This window comes from Dendrobates tinctorius, unplaced genomic scaffold (genome assembly GCF_039654945.1).
Source record: "Dendrobates tinctorius isolate UK_male_01 unplaced genomic scaffold, ASM3965494v1 ptg000005l, whole genome shotgun sequence".
Classification (NCBI taxonomy): Eukaryota; Metazoa; Chordata; class Amphibia; order Anura; family Dendrobatidae; genus Dendrobates; species Dendrobates tinctorius.
Window position 1 is genome coordinate 21,581,116 of NW_027361673.1, and position 24,031 is coordinate 21,605,146.

General features: G+C 41.3%; 1 protein-coding gene across 1 annotated transcript in view; it reads right to left on the reverse strand.

Annotated features, from left to right (window-relative positions):
- GADL1 (glutamate decarboxylase like 1) overlaps nt 1-20,860 on the reverse strand; it is a 657,207-nt gene extending 636,347 nt beyond the window's left edge. Inside the window, exon 1 of the mRNA XM_073568647.1 lies at nt 20,708-20,860. Coding sequence (XP_073424748.1) covers nt 20,708-20,750 — 43 coding nt within the window. The 5' untranslated portion in view covers nt 20,751-20,860. The remainder of the gene's footprint in view (nt 1-20,707) is intronic.
- Between the last annotated feature and the right edge of the window lie 3,171 nt (nt 20,861-24,031).

Genomic DNA, 24,031 nt, shown 5'->3' on the forward strand with positions numbered 1-24,031 from the left:
GAAGATAACCACCATATCACCAATCTTAAACTGGGGACCAATGGTCCTATGTCGATTGGAAAACCGCTGGGCCTTTTCCTGGGAGAGAGATAACTTATCCACCACTTGGTCCCAGATCTGGTGCATTCTCTCCACCACAGTGTCAACACCTGGGCAGGCAGAAGGCTCCACCTGCCCTGAAGAAAATCGAGGATGAAACCCAAAGTTACAAAAAAAGGTGACATCAAAGTGACAGAACTAGCTCTATTATTTAAAGCAAATTCGGCCAAGGGCAAAAATAAAACCCAATCATCCTGATCAGCGGAAATAAAACATCTCAAATACGACTCCAAGATCTGGTTTGTTCTCTCTGTCTGCCCATTGGTCTGAGGGTGAAAAGCAGAGGAGAAGGACAACTGTATTCCCAGCTTGGAACAGAAAGTCCTCCAAAATCTAGACACAAACTGAACTCCTCTGTCAGATACAATGTTCTCAGGAATCCCGTGCAAGCGAACCACCTGTTGCAAAAACAGGGGCACCAACTCAGAGGAAGACGGCAACTTAGGGAGTGGTACAAGATGAACCATCTTAGAGAACCTATCACAAATCACCCAAATAACAGCCATTCTTTGAGAGACCGGCATATCAGAGATGAAATCCATTGAAATATGAGTCCATGGCCTCCTGGGGACCGGCAAAGGCATCAACAACCCACTAGAGCGAGAACAAGATTTAGACCGCGAGCAAGTCCCACAAGACTGCACAAAATTCCTGACATCCTGAGACAAGGTGGGCCACCAAAAAGAGCGACTTACCAGATCTCTAGTACCAAAAATACCTGGATGACCAGCCAATGCAGAGCAATGAACTTCAGACATCACTCTCTTCTTCCACTGGTCAGAAACATACAACTTTCCACTGGGACAACGCTCAGGTTTGTCCTCCTGGAACTCTTGCAGAGCAAGTCTCAAATCGGGCGAGATGGCAGAAAGAACTACCCCTTCGCCTAAGATGGTAGCAGGCTTGGTCACCACAGGAGAATCAGCAAAGAAACTCCTAGAGAGGGCGTCAGCCTTGACATTCTTAGTTCCAGGAAGAAAAGAAACCACAAAATCAAAACGTGTAAAAAAACAAGGCCCACCTAGCCTGTCTAGGGTTCAAGCGTTTAGCCGACTCTAGGTAAATCAAATTCTTGTGGTCAGTGAGGACCACAACTTGATGTTTAGCTCCCTCCAACCAATGTCTCCACTCCTCAAATGCCCATTTCATGGCCAACAGTTCCCGATTCCCCACATCATAGTTACGTTCAGATGGAGAGAACTTTCGGGAAAAGAAAGCACAGGGATTCATTTTAGATGTTACAGGATCCTTTTGGGACAAAACAGCTCCTGCACCAATCTCAGAAGCATCCACCTCTACCTGGAACGGGAGTGAGACATCAGGTTGCCGCCAAACAGGGGCGGAGGTAAATCTTCGCTTCAGCTCCTGAAAGGAAGCAACAGCCTCCGGAGACCAATTCAACACATCAGCACCCTTCTTAGTCAGATCAGTCAATGGCTTGGCAATACTAGAAAATTTTGCTATAAATTTCCGATAAAAATTAGCAAACCCCAAAAACTTCTGGAGGGCCTTCAAAGAAGTGGGCTGAACCCAATCATAAATGGCCTGTACCTTGGCCGGGTCCATTTCAATAGTTGACGGAGACAAAATAAATCCCAAAAATGAAATCCTCTGTACTCCAAAAAGGCATTTCGATCCTTTGACATACAGGGAATTCTCCCTCAAGATCCGGAACACGGTCCGAATATGTTCCACATGAGAATCCCAATCCTTGGAGAAGATCAAAATATCATCCAGATAGATAATCAAAAATTTATCGACAAAGTCTCTGAAAATATCGTTCATGAAGCACTGGAAGACAGAAGGGGCATTAGTGAGCCCAAAAGGCATCACCAGGTACTCAAAATGTCCCTCCGGAGTATTAAACGCCGTCTTCCATTCATTCCCCTGCTTAATGCGGATAAGATTATACGCCCCCCTGAGGTCAAGCTTGGTAAACCAGCAACCACCTCTAACTCTAGAGAATAGATCCGAAATCAGGGGTAACGGATACTGATATTTAATAGTAATTTTATTGAGGGCACGATAATCAATACAAGGCCTTAAAGAACCATCCTTTTTGGCCACAAAAAAAAACCGGCACCTAAGGGTGAAGAGGATGGTCTAATATGACCCTTCTCCAACACCTCCTTAATATAGGACCGCATAGCCTCGTGCTCGGGTACAGATAAGAGGAGACTTAATAGCTGTCTACAAATATCTAAAGGGCTGTCACATTGTAGAAGGATCAACTTTATTCTCATTTGCACAAGGAAAGACTAGAAGCAATGGGATGAAACTGAATGGGAGGAGACACAGATTAGATATTAGAAAAAACTTTTTGACAGTTAGAGTGATCAATGAGTGGAACAGGCTGCCACAAGAAGTGGTGAGTTCTCCTTCAATGGAAGTCTTCAAACAGAGGCTGGACAGACATCTGACTGGGATGATTTAGCGAATCCTGCATTGAGCAGGGGGTTGGACCAGATGGCCCAGGAGGTCCCTTCCAACTCTACGATTCTATGATTCTATGATTCTATGATTCTATAAATTGAAGAGCCGACACTTGGGAAATTTACACCCCGGGCTTAGTTCAATTGCACAGTCATAACTCCTATGAGGAGGCAAGGACGCAGACTCATTCTCACTAAATACATCATAAAAGTCCGCCAAATAGTCAGGAACATCATGCGACTGAGGAGAGGTGGAAAAAACCGGAGCCTCACTAAAGGCACACCGACAACCCCAACTCACCACAGACACAGACTTCCAATCCAAAACTGGATTATGAATTTGCAACCAGGGAAACCCCAGAACAACGGCATCATGCAGACCATGCAACACCAAAAATCTGCAATTTTCTTGATGGTCTGGGGCGACCCGCATGACCACCTGGGTCCAAAACTGAGGTTAATTTTTAGCCAAAGGAGTAGCATCAATCCCCCTCAAAGGGATAGGCGTCTGCAGAGGTGTCATCGGAAATCCACAACGTTTAGCAAAATCCAAGTCCATTAGGTTTAGCGCTGCTCCCGAATCCACAAAAGCCTTGGCGGAAAATGTGGACAGGGAGCAGATCAGAGTAATTGCCAGAAGAAACTTAGGTTGAACACCACCAACAGAAAACGTGTGTGCAAAGCGTTTCTCTCGTTTAGGACAAACAGAAATAATATGCGAGGCATCTCCACAGAAAAAACACAGCTTATTACGCCTTCTGAACTCCTGATGTTGCGCCTTAGACAAAACTCTATCACATTGCATAGGTTCAGACGTCAGTTCAACCGGTGGCAACACCTCTCGTGCAATCCTGCGTTCACGTAAACGCCGATCAACCTGAATGGCTAATGACATAGAATCGTCCAGACCAGAGGGAACAGGAAATCCCACCATAGTATCTTTTATGGCTTCTGACTAGTGTTGAGCATTCCGATACCGCAAGTATCGGGTATCGGCCGATACTTGCTGTATCGGAATTCCGATACCGACTTCCGATATTTTTTCAATATCGGAAGTCGGCATCGGAATCGGAAGTTCAAAGTTGATTGACAGCCTGACGTCATCATGATGCGTGGTGTGTGCGCATCATGATGCGCCGTCATTTCAGGCCTTCCGGGGGTCTCTGCCGGCCTGCCGGGGGGCTGTGTGGACTGCCCGGGGTCTGTACCGGCCTGCCGGGGGGTTGTGCCGGCCTGCCGGGGGGCTGTGTGGACTGCCCGGGGTCTGTACCGGCCTGCCGGGGGGCTGTGCCGGCCTGCCAGTGGTCTGTGCACCCTGTGGGGGTCTGTACCGGCCTGCCGGGGGGCTGTGCCGGCCTGCCGGGGGGCTGTGCTGATGTCCGGGGGTCTGTGCAAGCATCGTCCGATGGGACTATAAGTCCCATCTGGCGATGCCTGCTACCATGACAGTGATTGACACATTAGCCAATGATGGGACAGTAGTAGTCCCATCATCCGGCTAATGTGTTAAATGTTAAAAAAAAAAAAAAAAAAAAAAAAAAAATACTACATACATACTGCATACATACTACATGCATGCTACATACATACTACATGCTACATACATACTACATATATACTACATGCATGCTACATACATACTACATGCTACATACATACTACATATATACTACATGCATGCTACATACATACTGCATGCTACATACATACTACATACATACCACATATATACTACATACATACTACATGCATGCTACATACATACTACATACATACTACATACATACTACATGCATGCTACATACATAACACATATATACTACATGCATGCTACATACATACTACATGCTACATACATACCACATGCTACATACATACCACATACATACTACATACATACTACATACTACATGCATGCTACATACATACTACATGCTACATACATACTACATATATACTACATGCATGCTACATACATACTACATGCTACATACATACTACATGCTACATACATGCTACATATATACTACATACATACTACATACATACTACATGCATGCTACATACATACTACATACATACTACATACATACTACATGCATGCTACATACATAACACATATATACTACATGCATGCTACATACATACTACATGCTACATACATACCACATACATACTACATACATACTACATACATACTACATGCATGCTACATGCATACTACATGCTACATACATACTACATATATACTACATGCATGCTACATACATACTACATGCTACATACATACTACATATATACTACATGCATGCTACATACATACTGCATGCTACATGCATGCTACATACATACTACATACATACTACATGCTACATACATACCACATATATACTACATACATACTACATACAATACATTCATACAATACATACATAGACATACAGTACATATAACATAGAGTAACATACTTACCAATACTTGTCACATTGTTCCCCGAAGCCATTGTCTTTTACGGAATAAATATTAACATAACAAACCACAAAAATACTCACCAACGATCCGAAGCAGTCCACGAGTGTGTCCCACGACGATCTTGGGTAGAGAACTGCAGCATCAGCTGATGCCGCCGTTCTCTACGGGCTGCAGGAATCCAATGACGGAAGGTAGGTATCCTTCCGCACTGTATTCCTCCGCCACTTAAAAAAAAAAGTCCCTAGTCTCACTTTATGCCATTGCTGCATGGGAAATTCCCACACAGCAATGGCATAAAGTGAGACTTAAAAAAAAAAAGTCCCTAGTCTCACTTTATGCCATTGCTGCGTGGGAAATTCCCACACAGCAATGGCATAAAGTGAGACTAGGGACTTTTTTTTTTTTTAAGTGGCGGAGGAATACAGTGCGGAAGGATACCTACCTTCCGTCATTGGATTCCTGCAGCCCGTAGAGAACGGCGGCATCAGCTGATGCTGCAGTTCTCTACCCAAGATCGTCGTGGGACACACTCGTGGACTGCTTCGGATCGTGGGTGAGTATTTTTGTGGTTTGTTATGTTAATATTTATTCCGTAAAAGACAATGGCTTCGGGGAACAATGTGACAAGTATTGGTAAGTATGTTACTCTATGTTATATGTACTGTATGTCTATGTATGTATTGTATGAATGTATTGTAAGTAGTATGTATGTAGTATATATGTGGTATGTATGTAGCATGTAGTATGTATGTAGTATGTATGTAGCATTCATGTAGCATGCAGTATGTATGTAGCATGCATGTAGTATATATGTAGTATGTATGTGGTATGTATGTAGCATGTAGTATGTATGTAGCATGCATGTAGTATGTATGTAGCATGCATGTAGTATGTATGTAGCATGTAGTATATATGTAGTATGTATGTAGCATGTAGTATGTATGTAGCATGCATGTAGTATATATGTAGTATGTATGTAGCATGTAGTATGTATGTAGCATGTATGTAGTATGTATGTAGTATGTATGTAGTATGTATGTGGTATGTATGTAGCATGTAGCATGCATGTAGTATGTATGTAGTATATATGTGGTATGTATGTAGCATGTAGTATGTATGTAGCATGCAGTATGTATGTAGCATGCATGTAGTATATATGTAGTATGTATGTAGCATATATGTAGTATGTATGTAGCATGTAGTATGTATGTAGCATGCAGTATGTATGTAGCATGCAGTATGTATGTAGCATGCATGTAGTATATATGTAGCATATATGTAGTATGTATGTAGCATGTAGTATATATGTAGTATGCATGTTGCATGCATGTAGTATATATGTAGTATATATGTTGCATGTAGTATATATGTAGTATGCATGTTGCATGCATGTAGTATATATGTAGTATGTATGTTGCATGTAGTATATATGTAGTATGAATGTAGCATGTATGTAGTATGTAGTATGAATGTAGCATGTATGTAGCATGTAATTTTTTTTTTTTTTTTACATTCAACACATTAGCCGGATGATGGGACTACTACTGTCCCATCATTGGCTAATGTGTCAATCACTGTCATGGTAGCAGGCATCTCCCGATGGGACTTGTAGTCCCATCGGACGATGCCTGCACAGATCCCCGAAGCCTGCACAGCCCCCCGGCAGGCCGGCACAGCCCCCCGGCAGGCCGGCACAGCCCACCGGAGCCTGCACAGCCCCCCGGCAGGCCGGCACAGCCCACCGGAGCCTGCACAGCCCCCCCGGCAGGCCGGCACAGCCCCCCGGCAGGCCGGCACAGACCACCGGAGCCTGCACAGCCCCCCGGCAGGCCGGCACAGCCCCTCGGCAGGCCGGCACAGACCACCGGAGCCTGCACAGACCCCCTGGCAGGCCGGCACAGCCCCCCGAAAGGCCCGTACAGACCCCAGAGAGGCTGTACAAGGCAAAAACAGGGTTTTTCTTATTCCGATACCGGAAGTCCCATAGACTTGAATGGGACTTCCGGTATCGGAATCGGCGATACCGATACTTTTTTTTAAGATCGGCCGATCCATTCCGATCCGATGCTTTGAAGTATCGGACGGTATCGCTCAACTCTACTTCTGACAAAAACTTCCGAAAGAGAGCAGCCAAGGCATTATCATTCCAGGTAGTAAGGACCGCCCACTTTTGGAACTTTTGACAGTACAACTCTGCAGAATCTCGACCCTGGTTTAATGCCAACAGGGTCTTTTCAGCCTGATCAATAGCATTAGGTTCATCATACAACAACCCCAAAGCTTGAAAGAATGCGTTCACATTAGTCAGAATAGGATCATCTGGTTTCAAAGAAAACGCCCAATCCTGGGGATCGCCACGCAGCAAAGAGATGACAATTTTAACCTGCTGCGCGGAGCTTCCTGACAAGTTAGGCTTCAAGGCAAAAAATAATTTACAATTATTTTTGAAACTCAAAAATTTAGATCGATCCCCAAAAAATACACCAGGTGTAGGGATCTTTGGTTCAACAGCATGAGAACGAGCAAGGTAGGCGGAAATTCCTAGCACTTCCGCAGCGAGCTGCTCCACACGATCAGACAATTGCTCTATCTCCATTGAGAGAAAAAAAAATTCCCCCTATGGCCTCAGAGATATAGAGGAAAGAATATACACACACTTTTTTTTTTTTTTTTTTTTTTTAAACACAATTCTTTCCTGCTATTGAGTACCCTAGGATCTGCGGTATGGCGGGTGATTCTGTTATGATTGAGTCACCGTAGGAGGCAAAAACAGAAATGCTAGCTAAGTCCAGAAAACCAGAGAGGTTGGCAGCTATCGGATTGCAGACCCCTGATCCTATCACAACAACTAGCAGTAGCCGTGGGGGGTTCCTACGATGCCCTAGACCCCTCGATCACAGCCGGAGAATTAAATAGGCCTAAAGAAAGGGGAAATCTAAACTGCCCCAGAGCAGACCCCAAAGCAATAGGCAGCCCCCAACATATAATGACGGTGAAGCAAGATGAAAACACTAACACAGACAGAAAGATAGACTGAGCAAAGACGGGGCCCAAAAACTACCTAGATAGGAAAGGACAGGAAGGCTGCTGTCTGCAATCCGTAAAAAACCCTATGAAAATAAGAGCCAACAGACTGACAGTGAAAAAGACCCTGAAGACGCTAGACTTCAAAAAAGCTATGTCAGTACTCAGGAATATTCTGAAGACAGAGCAACAGGCAAAAGGAGATTCAGCTCATCCCAGCAGGGAATGGCAGAATCCAGAAAAGCAAGGAAAACAAACACAAAACATAAATGCAAACAGGCAAAGCAGAAACTTAGCTTTAGGGAAGCAGGAATCAGACTGGTGTCCTAGGAGTCCACAGAGAAATCACCCGCAGGGCAGGAGGGCGTCGGCAGCCTTATATCCAGTCAGTGACTCCACTCAGCCAGTCATCCTCATTAGACTCAGGTGCCTGATAATCAGGCTCATTACCTTCCTTTACCAGAATAGGGAGTTCCCCAGACCTCAGTGAAGAAGGGGAAAATGAACTCACAACACAGTCCCTTTTCATTCAGACGCCGACGGATAGTACAGGTTGACACTGTTGTACCCTCGGACTGCAGGGCAGATTGAACTTGTTTGGATGTTAGTCGAGGTTCTTTATCCAACATCCGCACAATCTTGCGTTGAAATCTCTTGTCAATTTTTCTTTTCCGTCCACATCTAGGGAGGTTAGCCACAGTGCCATGGGCTTTAAACTTCTTGATGACACTGTGCACGGTAGACACAGGAACATTCAGGTCTTTGGAGATGGACTTGTAGCCTTGAGATTGCTCATGCTTCCTCACAATTTGGTTTCTCAAGTCCTCAGACAGTTCTTTGGTCTTCTTTCTTTTCTCCATGCTCAATGTGGTACACACAAGGACACAGGACAGAGGTTGAGTCAACTTTAATCCATGTCAACTGGCTGCAAGTGTGATTTAGTTATTGCCAACACCTGTTAGGTGCCACAGGTAAGTTACAGGTGCTGTTAATTACACAAATTAGAGAAGCATCACATGATTTTTGAACAGTGCCAATACTTTTGTCCACCCTCTTTTTTATGTTTTGTGTGGAATTATATCCAATTTGGCTTTAGGACAATTGTTTTTGTGTTTTTTCATTTAAGACAAATTAAATGAAGATAATAATACCAAAGAATTTGTGTTTGCAATCATTTTCAGGAAGAAACTGAGTATTATCTGACAGAATTGCAGAGGTGTCAATACTTTTGGCCACAACTGTATATGAGACTAAAATGAATGTAATAAATAAAGCCAAGAAAAGCCAACCTTACTGTGATGTGGGCTGAAAGAACCCCAACACGCTTTTCGCTACTTAGCTTCTTCGCCCCCGAAGAAGCTAAGTAGCGAAACGCGCATTGGGGTTCTTTCAGCCCACATCACAGTAAGGTTGTTTTTTCTTGGCTTTATTTATTACATTCATTTTAGTCTCATATACCTCCCTTGGTAATTTGGCTATTATTGGTGGTAGTCACAGTAGGTATTAGACTATAACTCCCCCCCTTTTTTGTGGTCTATTATTGTAGACCCATGTTTTGGATCACTAAATAATGCACTGTTGCACTTTATATGACCATTGAGAGTTATCTGTCTTTTGTACTTTATTTATTTCCCCACTCTTTTTGGTGGTAATTTTTTTGCATTTTATTTAATGCCTTCTACAGCCATCTCTATTGGTATATGTGATTTTTATTAAATTGCCACTTTCTTTTCCTAAACTTCCTGTGTGTGGTATCTAGGTGTTGCGGTTTCCCTTATGCACATTATCATAAACTACCTATGTATGATATTGTTTTTATTTTTCATTTTTGTACAAAAATAAAATTCATATGTATTTTATGTACTGCTCTTGGTCCATTTTTTCTTGGGTCTACCCTGAATGCAGCAGCTCCAGGGTCAAATTTCTTTCCAGCCGGTACAACGCTGCCTCCACTTTGTGTCATTCATTAAACTTTTTACTCATCTACTCCAGAGTACAATATCAGAGTACTTATCACCCACCAAACAAAGTTCTCCCTTGTTCTTCACTGCCCTACAACTCCTCCCTCATCTACTGTATGTCTATAACTCTACCTATTCTCTCTGTTCCACTAATAATCTGAGATGGACATCCTCAATAATACAAACAAGCCTTCCACTCCAATGTCAAGACTTCTCTCGTGCATTTTTTTACATTTTGTGTCACCCCTATTTCCTAATTGATTGCAAACTTGGGAGCAGGACCCTCAATCTTCTTGGTATTTGATTAATTATGTGTTACTCTGTAATTTCTTAGATTGTTTGTACAAGTACCCTCTGAATTCTAAAATGCTGTGGAATAAGTTAATGCTATATAAATAATAATATTATTACGCATTTCTCACAATGGGCTCAAATTCAGTAACTGCCTCCATGAACTACAATTATTAAATTGGGAAGTAAGCATCCTGTTTGGTCAAATGGAATGACAAAAGAATGACTTCATTTTATGGAAGGCATGGTGTTTAGTTCTTTCTGGTATGCTATGATGATAGTGCAACCATGAAGAGTTCATAGATGCGGGATTGTGGCACATAGGTTGGTGGGAAACAAGACTCTACAGTATATATAGGAGCAACTTGTTGACAGATCTCTAGCATGATGAATGCCTGAGTCTGAACACCTAACTACTGTGTTATAATTGGATTGCCTAAATATGATAAAGAAAGATAACACTGAGTAAGGGTGATTCATAGCCCAGACAAAGAAAGCACAAAGTGCAGAAGTGATTTAGCCAGAAAAAGTTGCTGCCAGACCTAGCTGAGTCACTCACAAGTTAGAAAGAGAGAAACGAAAAAAAAAATTAATGCTAACTTGCTATTTCATTATGAGCTTTAGAGCCTAGTGTTTATATTCAGGGAATTCCCTTTCTAAGAAAGAGACCTTCTTTTGGTGTAATATCAACCATTAACAATATTACATGGCAGATCAAAGTATTGAAGTGCCCATGTGCTGGCGCTCTTTGCCATTCCTCGCACATGTGTATCATAATATTTTCCCTACCATAGGCAGGGCAGAGAAGTGCACCTGCATCGGAGTGCGAAGCAGAGGACACTGTGTGGATGACGTGAAGCGCATGATGCACGTGAAGGAACAAGAGAGGAGGCACCAGATCAAGAAGAGCGATGCCTATCAGACCGCCCCGTAGGTGAATATAATAAAATTTATTTTTGGTTTTATGGAGAGCACATTGGGGACATTCTAGAATGCTGTCACATAGGGCTTACAGGGCCCTAATTTATATGGGAAAAACCTGGTGACGGGTTCTCTTTAAGGGCTCCCTCAAACTGCCGTATATTAAGGCTGAGTGCTATGCAATGTTTTATGATAGCACTAGCCCAATGTTCTTCTATGGGTCAGTGCAGATCTGATATTACTCTTGTTGCTGTAGGACTGTGAGAGAATGCTATGGACTCAACTGTGTTCTGTTGAAGGTCATATTCACACATCCAGTATTTTTTAAAGATTTGTGGTGGAAATTTCATACTGCAAATCTGCAACAATTTTCAGCACAATACCACAACTACATGTTGCCAAAATTAGAGCATGCCGTGCATTCGCACCCACTTCATTTCTTTATAATATCTTTTCACATCCACTACGAAATTCGCAAGTATTGCTGTGGAATTGCTTAGGATTTTTTGCAGATTTGTGAAAAAATGCATAGTGGACATTTTCCACAATGTGTGATTATGGCCTAAGTTGACTATTCTTCACCTAAGTATAACTATCAAGCTGTGCTTGTCAGAAATAAATTGCTTGCATGCAACCAACTTGTGCCTGCAACTTTGTGTAACTCCTGACACACTTCACCACAAAATAGATTTTGAAAGTCTCCAAAAGCCAATGTGAATAGACATTTTTGAGTGCAAGATAATATTCCATTATATTTTCATTAAAAGAACAGATATAATGTGATTTCATGGAATCTTGTGCAAAAACACGGAAGTAAACACTACAGGCCTAAGATGGACAGTTCATTCAGAAAAAGAAGTTCCCACTACATAGCCAGGCTGTGATACATATTGTAGTAATTCAAATTACCTAAAAAGGCTGGAAATCCAAATATCCACTGTATGGGCCAAATCACAAGACCAATCGTGACAATTTGCTATGTACAAGTGGCTATGAACTATCGAAAGTCTTGGTTAAATATTACTAGTGACTGTGCTCATGCTAGAAGATGAATTTAAGATGGATATTTAAAGTTTAAGAATTGAGTGAGGAAAAGAACTATTGAAAATAAATATTAGCTGACATGCTAAATGAAACAGCAACTCTAGTGACAAGAAACAGAGCTACATATCATTTTGAGCTGTGCATGGCTTTGTGTATTAAATAGAAGAATAAACTATTACACCAATAATATAGTGCACTTTGCAGAAAAAAGAAATATAAGTTACGTTAATATTAGATTATGTCATGTGCAAAGTTTTTTGCAGCGTTCAAAAGCAATGACTTTTCTAGTGGAAACCACTTCAAGAAACTCCTTCTTGTAGAGGTTTTTGGAGGAGTTTTTCATTCACTGAAATGCAGAATATTAAATTGAAAAATTTCCATAATGGCAAGGACTCATGGGGTTAACCTGTGTTTGGCTGATTAAAGCAACCGCTTATGATCTTTGTATATACTACAAGAGTGGGTAGTGTGCATTGTGCAGCAATAGTCTGTAAGCCCATGGTTGGTATTAGAGATGAGCGAACATCGTCAGCTCCCTCCTTACTCAGTGACCTATAGCGCTTACAAAACCCGGATACCTGGAGCGTTCCCGATAATCAGCTGTTCAGCTCTACAGCTGCATGTGTTGCGGCTGTGTGACAATCAGGCTCTCCATGCATGTGTTGGGATCATCACACAGCCGCAACACATGCAGCTGCGGTGCCGATCAGCTGATTATCGGGAGTGCTCCAGGTATCTTGGTTTGGTAAGCGCTATAGCTTGCTGAAGAAGGAGGGAGCTGACGATGTTCGCTCATCTCTAATGCCAACCAAACTCCAGATATCCGGGATTCTGATGAAGCTATTCGGTAAGCGCTATAGCTATTTGGATAAGGAGGAAGCTAACGATGTTCGTTCATCTCTAGTTGATATTCTGACTAGCGTGTGGAAGGAAGTAAATCAATTTTTCTGTAACACATATGACAATAGACTTGTCCACTCTGGTCTCCTTTCCAGCACTGTGACATCACTCAACCCCTTAGTATTGAGGAATTCAATGAGTGTCTGTTCATCGGTGAACGTGCCGCTCAAACTGGACTTCTAATCAGAAACTGCACATAATCAGAATACAAGTCATGGACTTCTAGGTTTTTAAAGTCTAAAACCGGACTATTGTTACACAGCACAAGCTCTCTCGTAGTATATACAAAGACCATCTGTGGCTGTTTTAGCTGCTGTATATACATTGACCCCATGTGGCCGTTTGACTTGTTTACATTTAGGTTCTCTCCCATTTAGGTGCCATCTTTATTCAACTGTTTTATATCTATTGATTTCATTTGGGCTCCATCCCAGCATTTACTTGTGTGCAATACATTATACTGTAGGTGCAATTTACTTCACTGACCGCATTGATTTTATTTCACTTGCTCTATCCTTTTAATTTAGCACAAATTGTGTTTTGAATATTAGTTTTTTGTGTTTTCAAGCTTTTTTAATAGTTTTTTTATCTGAATTGCTTTTTTTGCAGCTTTTGGATTGGACAGTGCCTAGCTGGGAGCAGATTTAGGATTGACTTCAAAGATGTGACTTGTGAGAAAAATGATCAAAGATTTGAACATATGAACAGCAAAATGGCTTTACAATAGAAATGAATAGGTCTTAAAAAACTACTTATGGAATGCTATGTGTTCATTCACACAGAGGTGATCTAGGTTGGGCTACAGAGTGGCAGATGCCTCCTGGGCCGGTCTGCTAATAACAGATCAACGTTGGCACACCACTGGGTGCCTCTGCAGCTCTATACTGTGCATCAAATCATCACTATCTGTAAATTCTACTATGATGAGACCACAGTTGATTTAATGCAAGGTACACCACTGCTGAGGCACTCAGGGGCATAACAATCAAATGCGGGCCCATGTGGGAGGTGAGCTCTTCGACTTCAGCACCTATTTCAGCTGGATGTGTGTTCTCAGATGCACATTAAGGGTTCACTCACATCTGTGTATATATCACTCAGCCAGAAAAGTTGACGAGTATCAGTCGGGTGTCATGCATATGTCATTCCGTATGTTATGCGAGTGCTATGTGAGTGTGTTTTTTATTCTAGCATAGCATCCATGCATTTGTCATCTGTATGCTATGTGTTTTTAACATGATCTTTTAAAGACTATAATAATACTTTGTAACCTAAATCTTGTTTAACGTTATAAATAAATAATTGAAAAAACATCATGGAGTTTCAATTATTTTTGATAACCAACAAAGGTAAAGCAGACAACTGTGTGCTGATATTATCAGGTTGGAATGTCCAACATAGTCCAGGGAATCTGATGAAGTCCACAAATGGAAACTTGAAAGACATAAAATGAGAGAAACAGAAGTGAGAGACTGTGCCTCATTCACCAATTTAATTTAAAGCAAGATTCCCAGGTCTGACATGGGCCAGCGCTTCCCACAATGTTCCTCGATTCCTTAATTGTCAAAGTCTTTGGAGACTCGTTCTGAGGATCCATAGGCTTTTTGCAGCAGCCACTCTCGACTCCCTCTGTGCTTCCTGACACCCAGCGAATATGATGAGTGATGACATCAGTAACATTGCTGATATCACCACTTACCATAATCGCTGGGTCTTGCGAAGTGCAGCAGGAGCTAGGAGTGGCTGCTGCTCAAAGCCTATGGAGCCTCAGAACAAGTCTCCATAAACTTTGATCATCGAAATCAAGAAACGTCATGAGCAGTGCTGGACTACATCAGACCTGCTTGGGAACTTTGTTTTCTAATAATTTGATGAACGAAGGTAAGCCTCTTGTTTTTCTCTCTCTTTTTTTATGTCTTTCAGTTTTCAAAAGTAGGGGGGACCCCACTTCTTTTTTTATTTACTTATTAGGTTAAACTAGACTAAACACAATTTTGTGCCACATGAAAGGCACGAAAGGTGCAAGTTTATAATATGTACAGTAGATGGGTTTTAATACATATCTGTAAGATATCTATCTGTTGCATATAATCTTTCTGTCATCTATCTATAGCTTTATGTTCTTTCTTTCCTAGGAGATTTGTGCATAAATATTGGATGGCATATGAATGGTCCGTGTCCTGTCCAATTTTATTCATGCACCCATTGGTGAGTCTCAGCTGCTTTACAAGGCAATATGCAGCATGCTGTGATTTTTTTCCTCAATCCAATTCAGCTGAGGAAATACTCGCAGATGAACTCTGCCTCATTGAATAAAATTGGTGCTGTGCAATGTGATTTTTCTTTATCACATTGCACTCGGCATATTTATACCAAAGTGTGAGCGAACCCTGATCTGAAATGTATTCCAGCGACAGCTCCTTGTACCTCAGTCAGAGGTTGGCAGATGATGTCGGCATTCTCATCAGGCGTGATGCATGGAAATGAATAAATATACCAATCATGGTGTTGCACAACAAAGTCAGCTGCCGGCATCTGAATCGGATATGGAAGAGGATACCATATGTCGTGGGAGAGTGATAAGATAGGAATTGTTTTTTTTTTTAAATGTGTTGGTGAAAAGTGGAGGACATTATTAAAGGAAGGGTACAGGATTGGGAACATTACTACTGGAAAAAATGTTTCAGCTCACCCCTTAGCGTCCTCCGCATAGCAGATACCACACCGTCACACGGAGCCGCCCTGACCTGGAGGATACAAGTCCAAACACACAGTAATCTCCAGCGATCTCAGGCAGGTAGGTAGTTATAAAAAATATTCCTTTATTTCTTTTCGTTAAAAGAACATGTTACAGGTATTGGATTCCCCAGTGGATGGTAAAAAAATCCAACGTGTTTCAACTCAAAAGAGTCTTAATCATGGAACATGTTCTTTTAACAAAAAGAAATAAAGGAATATTTTTTATTACTACTGGAAGGGGCAAGAATAGGGGATATTGGGCCCAAGATGGGGGACATAGCTATAGGATGGAGTCCAGGATGAGGGACATTATAAAATAAATATACCAGGATGGAGGACATTATTATAGGAAGATACCAAATACGGGGACATATTGCACGATGAGGCCCAGGATGGAGGACATTTTTAAATAAAGGGAAAAGAATGTGGTCCCATATGGGTGACATTTTATCAAGAATGGGTCCAGGTTGGGGAATATTATACCAGGAAGGGGCCCAGAATGTGGGACATTATACCAGGAAGGGGGCAAGGATAGAGGACATTATTAAATAAAAGGTCCAGAAAAATGGACATTAATACAGAAATGGACCAAGGATGGGGACATTATTATAGGAAGGGGCCAGGATAGGGAAATTATTACATTAGTGGCAAACACATATGTCTGTATAAGAATTAGAACACTATTTTTTTTTGTTGTGATTTCTCAGAAAACCTCATAAGACCTGTGGCATATACAGTGAGTATGGAAATTATTCAGACCCCTCTAAATTTTTCACTTTTTGTTTCATTGCAACCATTTGGTAAATTCCAAAAAGTTCATTTTTTTCTCATTAATGTACACTCTGCACCCGATCTTAACTAAAAAAAACAGAAATGTAGAAATGTTTGCAAATTTAAAAAAGAGAAATATCACTGGTCATAAGTATTCAGACCCTTTGCTCAATATTGAGTAAAGCACCCTTTTAAGCAAGTACAGCCATGAGTCTTCTTGGGAATAATGCAACAAGTTTTTCACATCTGGATTTGGGGATCCTCTGCCATTCTTCCTTTCAGATCCTCTCCAGTTTCATCAGGTTGGATAGTGAATGTTGGTGGACAACCATTTTCAGGTCTCTCCAGATATGCTCAATTGGGTTTAGGTTGGGGCTCTGGCTGGGCCAGTCAAGAATGGTCACAGAGTTGTTCTGAAGCCAATCCTTTGTTAATTTAGCTGTGTGCTTAGGGTCATTGTCTTGTTGGAAGCTGAACCTTCGGCCCAGTCTGAGGTCAAGAGCACTCTGAAAGAGGTTTTCATCCAGGATATCTCTGTACTTGGCTGCATTCATGTTTCCTTCAATTTCAACCAGTCGTCCTGTCCCTTAAGCTGAAAAATACCCCCATAGCATAATGCTGCCACCACCATTTTTCACTGTTGAGATTGTATTGGGCAAGTGATGAGCAGTGCCTGGTTTTCTCCACACATTCCACTTAGAATTATCTCAAAAACGTTCTATCTTCATCTCATCAGACCAGAGAATCTTATTTCTCATAGTCTGGGAGTCCTTCATGTGTTTTTAAGTAAACTCTATGTGGGCTTTCATATGTTGCACAGAGCAGAGGCTTCCATCTGGCCACTCTGCCATAAAGGCTCAACTGGTGGAGGGCTGCAGTAATAGCTGACTTTGTGCAACTTTCTTCCATCTCCCTACTTCATCTGTGGAGCTCAGCCACAGTGATCTTGGGGTTCTTCTTTACCTCTCTCACCAAGGCTCTTCTCCCACGATTGCGCAGTTTGGCTGGACAGCCAGGTATAGGAAGATTTCTGGTGGTCCCAAACTTCTACTTAAGGATTATGGAGGTCACTGTGCTCTTAGGAACCTTTGAGTGGTTGGTGTTATATTAGGGGGTAAACTCTTTTCTAAGTATTTGGAACTGAAGATGCAAAAATAGTGGCAATGGGGTGCATACACAAAGAACAAACCATTTCACCATGTCTGGTCTACAGCCTTAGGGTCATATGAGAACAGGACACACAGGTTCCATATTCTGCCAACTGGTTGGGTTCCTAACATTGGATAAATGGTAATTTATGTAGCTTGAAATACCCCTTTAACTTTGGTTTTGCCATAAAGGCACGATTTGAAGTCTGATGCTGTGGGGATTTAAAAAATTGCATCTTACTCTCATATGAGACCTTTTTGTCATGTTCTTCAAATATTCTGTACTTTTACAGAAAACCTACACTTAAGCAATAGATACAGTCAGGGCTGGCATTAGGGCAAGGGAAACTAGGCATTTGCCTCGGGTTCCCAGACCTCCCGCAGCCAGTGGCGTACCATTAATAGCAGCAGGCTGCTGTGGGGCCCATGAATTGGGGGGGTCCAGTCAGCTCCCCTCTCCCCTGGCGCCCAGCATCGCACATTCAACTGTATCAGCATCAGGAGAATGGGGAGAAGGGAGTATTGTATTTTTTTTTTTAAATCATTGAGTATGTAGTGGTCATAGTACTGGAGGACCATGGGGCTGTGTTATGCTATATGAGGTCTGCATTATACTATATGGTGGCTGCATTATACCATATGGTGTCTGCATTACACCATAAAGGGGCTGCATTATACAATATGGTGACTGCACTATACCATATGTGGGCTGCATTATACCATATGGGGGCTGCACTATACCATACGGTGACTGCATTACACCATACTGGGTCTGCATTATAACATATGGGGTTGCATTATACTTTTTCAAGGACTATGAGCTGTTGATCATAACATATGTACTATATGAGGCTCTATTATACTCTATGGAGGACTATGGGGTATTCAATATACTATATGAAAGACTATGTGGTGCATTGTACTATGAGGAGTGCATTGCACTATATGGAGGACTATTGGGGCACATTAAACTGTAACAAAATGCTGCCTATTGATCGAGTGATTGGACTGTTTATGCTCCAACAAAAATAATTGTTCTCATCAGCACATCACCTGGTGAAAATTGCAGATATGCTACTGATAACAGGAAACTGTATGGGGACAGATTGATCTACTAGTGATTGTTTTGTTCCCATCACTGTTTCCAAGCTGGTGTAAAGAAATCGGAAAACAAGTTTTGAACAACTTCAATGTTATCAATCATGCTCGCTTAACAGTCTGAACTCAGCGCATGTAAATACAACCGAAATGTTTCTGTGAGATAGTGCAATATAATCAGGTTTGGGGCCCCACTATAAACTTATCCCCGGGCCCCACTTTGTCTAAAACGGGCCCTTGGTACAGTGGCACATAAAATTGCAGTTAAAGGCCTCTATAGAAATGTACAGTATATGCAAAGATGATCTATGTGCTTGTAGTTTCTCAAGCAACTTCCATAGAATTCTGGGCACAAGCCCAAATATTAAGTACTGTAACTCAAACACAAAAGTAAATTAGTGCAAGGAAAAAATGGAGAAAAGTGGAGTGATGGAAATGAATCTTATTGGTTGCTATTTATTCCCTGCTCTAGTTTTGCTACATTTGTCTAATACTGTATTACAAGAACATTCTGTTATTTCATTAGTAAACTGAAAAAGCTTTTGCTGATAAAGAAAAAAAAAAATCAAAAGTTAAGACATGAGTTTTAGATCACTTTTGACAACCATTTGTAAAGGTTTACTATGTACTGAGAAAACCAAACAATACAAACTGTAGGAGAATAAGCAAATAATAAACTTCATACAAAATGTTTGGCATGTTATGTTCCTTTTTCTCTGTAAAAAAAATACTCATTAAAGGTACTCACACACTAGTATATAAACACATCGGTCCGAGAGTGACAGTTTTTTCCTCACTTGTCATCCGTGTGCTTTCCGTATTCAATCTGTTCTTTTACTCAGCAGCTATTAATCTTTTACATGACCATTTACAGTTTCCAATGCTACAGAATTGCAATGTATCCGTAAAAATCAGAAGTCACATTGTTGGTCCATATGGCATGCATTTTTTTTCTCACACCCATAATATTTCAGAGTGAAATCATAGCATGCTGTGATTTTTTTTTCTCATGTCAAATACAGCTTAGAAAACATACGCAAATCTGCACTGTCTCATGGAATAATATTGTTCAGAGTGCAATCCAATTAAAAAAAGAAATCGCAAAGGTGAGTGAACCTTAAATGTGCCACTAAAAAGAACTATATTCCTGACATCTATCGTACACGGAAATAAAGTACATAATTTTCTAATATCAAATTCAGACTTCAGAAACTTAAGTAAAGTATAACATCACAAACGTGCTACTGGAGACAGCAATCGGAGCGAGACACCTAAGGGTTAGAAATCTTAGAAAAGGCACCAAATAGGAATACCTGACCTCAATACAGTAATAACCCTTAACCCAGCAGTGACAGCTTGATTTCATGGCTTATACATTATGTGGGTCATCTACGTGTCTGGGGTAGTAGGTAAAATGTTAGCATTCATTTCTAGAGCAATTGCAAATACTTTTCGCTCCGTTTCTTGGCTCTGTACTGTATTGATCAATCTAATGCATACAATTTACAATATGATTCTAGGTTTGCGTGAGGCAAAATTGTTATCTGCACTTCAGTAAAGTTAGTTCTTTCTAAAGTCAGTCCGGCAATAATTCCTATCGATATCATCATCTGCTGCAAAGGCATGAGAAGTTCTGACCGTGAATGAATGACTATGAACATTCATACAATAAGCCGGCTTTCTAGGCCCTAGTGAGAAGACAATGTTTCCTAATGTTGGAAATACAAAACCTGTATATCGATGTAAACTGCTGCTTGCTGCCTAATGAAATGATGCTGGAAGGATAGAGAGAAGAACAGTCTGTTACCCTCCATGTGCCCGGCAGTGTGTATTTTCTGGCTGCTGATCATTGTGGCCTCTGGACGTTGAAGGTGACTTCTGCTTGCTTCGCCTAAGGGCTCCCCAAATGAAATCCTAGTCCCAAGGGAAATCACTGCAGGGTGTTCTCTTCACTAGTGAATATTTTACAGGTGTCTGGTGTCAGTGTTCATGCCTCCACCCTGGCTTTGCTCTGTCCTGCGGCTGCAGCTGCCACCTCAGAGCTTCTCTCCAATAGCAAAGCAGGCCATCTATTAATACAAATACCAGCTGGCCCTTATCCAGTCTTTAGAGAATGGGAGAATAAAAAAGCTCAGACCAGATGGTCAGAAGGGAGGGACAGCACTTGAAGCTATAATGCACACAGCACTGACCCATACGCGATTGACAAGTCCTCACTATGACATTCTTGCAATGTCGAAACTCAGTTCCAATACTAAGTGTAATATCGTAATTATAGAAATAGTGAGAGAATGTTTAAAAATGCAGATTTTTATTATACACTTGAATGTCTTGACTGTGCATTACTAGCATCTGACATGTATCATCCTACAGCTATACAGCATACACATTATATTTTGCAATAAATTTGAGCTCTATACAAAATGTAACTAATTAAAAAGAGGTGTGCTGCATACATGAATTCCCATAATGAGATAGCATAAATTATATACATTATTACAATAAAATATAATGAAAGCACTGAACCATCATTTTTTTAAATACTAGCTGAAGAGCATGGCGTTGACAGGGTTAAGATCCCCTGTATATAGTATATACCTGTATGTCATCTCCTTCTGTATATACTATATAAACCTGTATGTCATCTCCTTTTGTATATAGTATATGCATGCATGTCATCTCCTCCTTTACATAGCATATGCCAGTATGTAATTTCCCCTGTATTTAGTATATACCTCTATGTCATCTCCACCTGTATATAGTATATACCTGTATGTCATCTCCCACTGTATATAATATATACCTGCATGCCATCTCCCTTGTATATAGTATATACCTGTATGTCATCTCCCCTGTATATAGTATATACCTGTATGTTATCTCCCCTGTATATAGTATATAACTGTATGTTATCTCCCCTGTATATTGTCACGTGGACCCGTCCTGTGTGACACGGACCGCAGGTCGGTTACTAAAACAACAAGACACGGGGGAAGAGGAAACAGTTACAATGGTGGGCCCTGCGATAGGGAAAGGGGACGTGGAGACCTCCTGCACTCCCCTGAGTCCGTGTCCCTAACGCTTCTAACGTTTGTCCGGAAAGAAAAGAAGAGTGGTAGTTATGGGCGACTCACTACTAAGAGGCACGGAGGCAACTATCTGCAGGCCGGACATAACCGCATGAGAAGTATGCTGCCTCCCAGGAGCAAAAATCAAGGATGTGGCTAACAGGATACCAACTATCCTCCAATCCAAGGACGACTACCCTTTCCTACTGATACTTGTAGGCACAAACGACACGGCAAGAAATGACCTACCAACTATCTGCGAAGACTTTGAAATTCTGGGGAAGAAAATAAAGGAACAGAATGTTCAGGTTGTTTTCTCATCAATCCTCCCAGTCGATGGTCATGGTATCAGAAGATGGAATAGAATACTAGAGGTGAACAACTGGCTATGACGGTGGTGCAGGCAGCAAGGATTTGGATTCTTGGACCATGGCATGAATTACCTCTACGATGGACTTCTCGCAAGAGATGGGATACACCTCACAAAACCTGGGAAACACACATTCGCCAGAAGACTTGCCACACTCATCAGGAGGGCTTTAAACTAGAAGAAGAGGGGATGGGAGGAAAAACAGCAGACAAGAACATGCAGCAGAAGGACAAACTAATCAAGGATACTAGATGTGGTACAGAGGACACAAGACAGGGTACTCAGAAGGAAGCTAAGAAAAAGGAAGCAAAACTTCTTTCCTGCATGCTGACCAATGCAAGGAGCCTGACCAATAACATTGAATATCTGGAGTTGGTAATGTATGAGGAAAAATACGACATAGCAGGAATAACTGAGACATGGTTAGGCGACAGATATGACTGGGCGGCTAACTTGCAAGGATATGATTTGTTTAGGAGGGATCGTAAAAAAAGGAAAGGGGGTGGAGTCTGTCTATATATAAAGTCCACTTTAAAGCCCACACTAAGAGAAGATATACAAGAGGGAAACGAAGAGGTGGAGTCTCTATGGGTGGAGATACAAGGAGGGAAAAGTAATAAAATCCTCATAGGGTTTGTTATAAGCCACCAAATATAACAGAAGCCACTGAAAATCTATTATTGAAACAAATAGACAAAGCAGCAAATCACAATGAGGTGATTATTATGGGGGACTTCAACTACCCCGACATAGACTGGGAAACTGAAACCTACGTATCTCAGAAAGGAAACCAATTTCTGTCAGTGACCAAGGATAATTATCTGTCACAACTTGTGCAGGGCCCAACTGGAGGGACAGCCCTTCTGGACTAAATTTTAAGCAACAGGCCAGATAGAATAACAGAAGTACGAGTCGATGGGCACCTAGGGAACAGTGACCACAATATAATACAATTCCACTTGTCCTTCAGTAAGGTGCCCTGTAAGGGGGTTACAAAAACGCTGAATTTCAGGAAAGCAAAGTTTGATCAGCTTAGAGAGGAACTTCGCCAAATTGATTGGGACAATGTCCTCAAAAATAGGAGCACAGAAAATAAATGGGAAATATTTAAATCAGTTTTACACACCCACTGCGAGCTAGCCATACCGTACAGAAATAAAAGGGCTAGGAACAGGAGAACACCAATGTGGCTAAATAAGGATGTAAAAAGGGCAATAAATAACAAGAACAAGGCATTTAAGAAGCTAAAACAAGAAGGCAATGAAGAAGCATTAAAAAGTTATAGAGAAAAAAATAAAATGTGTAAAAAACAAATACATTTAGCAAAAGTGGAAAATGAGAGACTCATTGCTAAGGAAAGTAAAACAAACCCCAAACTATTCTTTAATTATATAAACAGTAAAATGATTAAAATTGATGGTGTCGGCCCTTTAAAGAACAATGAGGGTGAAATCGTAGAGAGCGATGTGGGAAAAGCAAATGTTTTAAATACTTTTTTCTCAACAATGTTCACACAGGAAAAGGATTTGCGAGGGGAAATGCAGAGTGATAATGTAAACTCCCCATTAAGTATTACCTGCCTAACCCAGGAAGAAGTGCAGAACCGCCTTAGTAAGATTAAAATTGACAAATCACCAGGCCCTGATGGCATTCACCCTCGGGTATTAAGGGAGTTAAGTAATGTGATAGACAG